Source organism: Geospiza fortis, unplaced genomic scaffold, assembly GCF_000277835.1.
Source record: "Geospiza fortis unplaced genomic scaffold, GeoFor_1.0 scaffold996, whole genome shotgun sequence".
Classification (NCBI taxonomy): Eukaryota; Metazoa; Chordata; class Aves; order Passeriformes; family Thraupidae; genus Geospiza; species Geospiza fortis.
In genome coordinates, this window is record NW_005054904.1 from 21116 (window position 1) to 24173 (window position 3058).

The 3058-nt window shown below is 47.7% G+C and overlaps 1 protein-coding gene across 1 annotated transcript in view; it reads left to right on the forward strand.

The window, feature by feature from the left end:
- LOC102045112 (transmembrane protein 88) overlaps nt 1-961 on the forward strand; it is a 3892-nt gene extending 2931 nt beyond the window's left edge. Inside the window, exons 2-3 of the mRNA XM_005431307.2 lie at nt 627-820; nt 889-961. Of these exons, the coding sequence (XP_005431364.1) occupies nt 627-820; nt 889-961 (267 nt within the window). The remainder of the gene's footprint in view (nt 1-626; nt 821-888) is intronic.
- Nucleotides 962-3058: the final 2097 nt, after the last annotated feature.

The following is a 3058-nucleotide window of genomic DNA, read 5'->3' on the forward strand; positions in this document are numbered from 1 at the left end:
ATCACCTTTCTGTGAAGAACTTCTTTCCAATATCCAACCTGTATTTCCCTTGGTGCAGCTTGAGGCTGTGACCTCTGGTTCTGTCATTTCCTGGAGAAAGAGCCCAATCCCAACTGGCCAAAATCACCTTTCAGGGAGCCTAGAGAGTGATAAGGTCACACAGAGAGTGATAAGGTCACTTTATCACCTTTTCTGTAAAAAACTTCTTCCCAATATCCAGCATATATTTCCCTTGCTGCAGCTTGAGACTGTGTCCTCTGGTTCTGCCAGTTCCTGGAGAAAGAGCCCAAGCCCAGCTGAGCACAGGCACCTTTCAGGGAGCGATGGGGAGTGATAAGGTCACACAGAGAGTGATAAGGTCACATAGAGAGAGATAAGGTCACTTTATCGCCTTTTCTGTAAAAAACATTTCTGTAAAAACTTTTTTTCCGTAAAAAACTTCTTCCCGATATCCAACCTACATTTCCCTTGGTGGAACTTAAGGCTGTGTCCTCTGGTTCTGTCAGTTCCTGGAGAAAGAGGAACCCCAACCCCACCTTTCAGGAGCTGTGCAGAGCGCTGAGGGCACTTTTTGGAGCTCTTTTCCCACGAACTGATCCTGGCTGTGCCTCTCTCTCCCCCCACAGGTGCTGCACTCCTCTGCCCGCTACTGCAAGAGCATCCTGGACGACAACAGCTCCTCTGCCCTCATCATCCTGGGCTTTGTCATCATGTCCCCCCTGCTGGTGGTGGCCATGGCCATCTACTGCAGCCTGGCCCGGCGCCTGCAGCTCCTGGTGTGCTTCCAGCCCTACAGCCTGGCCCTGTACAAGGGGGGCCGCTGCTGCCGCCCTGGGGAGGGGGCTCTGGGCTGTGCCAGGGGCTGGGGGTGGTTTATCCCAAAAATCCCTGGTGCCACCCTGGGGAGGGGGCTCTGTGCTGTGCCAGGGGCTGCAGCCGCCAGCTCAAGGCCTGGGTGTGACCCTGCAGCGCCAGCAGGGTCCCCTCCCTGTGCCTCGTCATCGTCCTCGGTCCTCAGCCAGGTCACACTGTGCTTTATCCCAAAAAATCCCAAAAAATCCCCCCAAAATTACAAAAATCTGCAACAGAGTGGAGACACATGAGGGACAGGTATAGGGAGGGCAGGGCAGCTTCATCCTCCTAAATCTCCCTCTGGTTTATCCCAAAAATCCCCGGGCAGCTTCATCGTTCCAAATCTCCCTCTGGATTATCCCAAAAATCACAGAGCAGCTTCTTCCTTCCAAATCTCCCTGTGCTTTATCCCAAAAAAACCCCAAAAATCTGGAACAGAGTGAAAACATAGTGTGGGAAAGGTGTGGGGGGGGCAGGGCAGCTTCATCCTCCTAAATCTCCCTCTGGTTTATCCCAAAAATCCCCGGGCAGCTTCATCGTTCCAAATCTCCCTCTGGATTATCCCAAAAATCACAGAGCAGCTTCTTCCTTCCAAATCTCCCTGTGCTTTATCCCAAAAAAACCCCAAAAATCTGGAACAGAGTGAAAACATAGTGTGGGAAAGGTGTGGGGGGGGCAGGGCAGCTTCATCCTCCTAAATCACCTTCTGGTTTATCCCAAAAATCCCAGGGCAGCTTCATCGTTCCAAATCTCCCTCTGGTTTATCCCAAAAATCACAGAGCAGCTTCTTCCTTCCAAATCTCCCTGTGCTTTATCCCAAAAAAACCCCAAAAATCTGGAACAGAGTGAAAACATAGTGCGGGAAAGGTGTGGGGTGGGCAGGGCAGCTTCATTCTCCTAAATCATCCTGTGGTTTATGCCAAAAATCCCAAAAATCTGCAACAGAGTGGAAACACATGTGGGACAGGTGTGGGGAGGGCAAGGCAGCTTCACCCTCCTAAATCCTCCTCTGATTCATCCCAAAAATCCCAGGGCAGCTTCACCCTTCCAAATCACCTTCTGGATTATCCCCAAAATCTGCAACTGAGTGAAAATATAGCATGGGACAGGTATGGGTTGGGCAGGGCAGCTTCATCCTCCTAAATCTCCCTCTGGTTTATCCCAAAAATCCCCAAAATCTGCAACACAGTGAAAACACAACATGGGACAGGGGTGAGGTGGGCAGGGAAGCTTCATCCTCCTAAATCTCCCTCTGGTTTATCCCAAAAAATCCCAGGGCAGCTTCACCCTTCCAAATCACCCTCTGGATTATCCCAAAAATCTGGAACAGAGTGGAAACCCACATGGGACAGGTGTGGGGTGGGCAGGGAAGCTTCATCCTCCTCAATGCTCTCTGCTGTTGTTTTTGGTGGTGCTTTTGGTGGTGTTTGTTGGTGTTGTTCCTGCTCAGCACCGCCTGCTGTCCCCTTTGTCCCCTTCAGAGCCATTCCCAGTTTTCTGCAGAAATAAAGTTTGTGCCCAATCCCCTCCTGGAGGAGTTTGCTCTGTCTCAAAGCCTTGGCTGCAGCAGAACCACCTCTTGTTCTCCACTTGGTAGCACTGTGAGGTCAAATGGGATTTTTGTTCTCTTCCTGATGATTTTCTTTTAATTTCATTTTTAAAAATCAATCCTCTGATTGATTTTTCCTGCTATTTGCCCCGATGCCACCCAGAGGAATAACCAGGGACGGCTACAGGGGGAAATGAACTGGAGTGAAACAAAATAAAAGGAGGAAAACGAGCTGATGTTTTCTGACAAGACTGAAGAAAAACAAGAAAGTTCTGTTCCAGGCAAGGGAGATCTGCTGGAGGATAACAAGGTTTTGCCTGAGGGCAGTGTCTGCTCACTGGGTACGGATATTTGATATGAGCTGCTGCTCCTTTTGCCCACCTGTTGTTTAATCCAACTGCTTTTCAAAGGAAAACATCCTTCAGCCTGGCAGGGCTGCAAAAAAACCTCAGAGTTATTTGCTGCAGCCTTCCCAAGAAAGCAAAATTGTATTTCAGTTGGTATTTAAAAAATATAAAATATAAAATAAACATAAAACATAAAACATAAAACATAAAATACAAAATACAAAATACAAAATACAAAATACAAAATATAAAATATAACATATATCATATAACATATAAAATACAAAACATAAAATATAAAATATAAAAT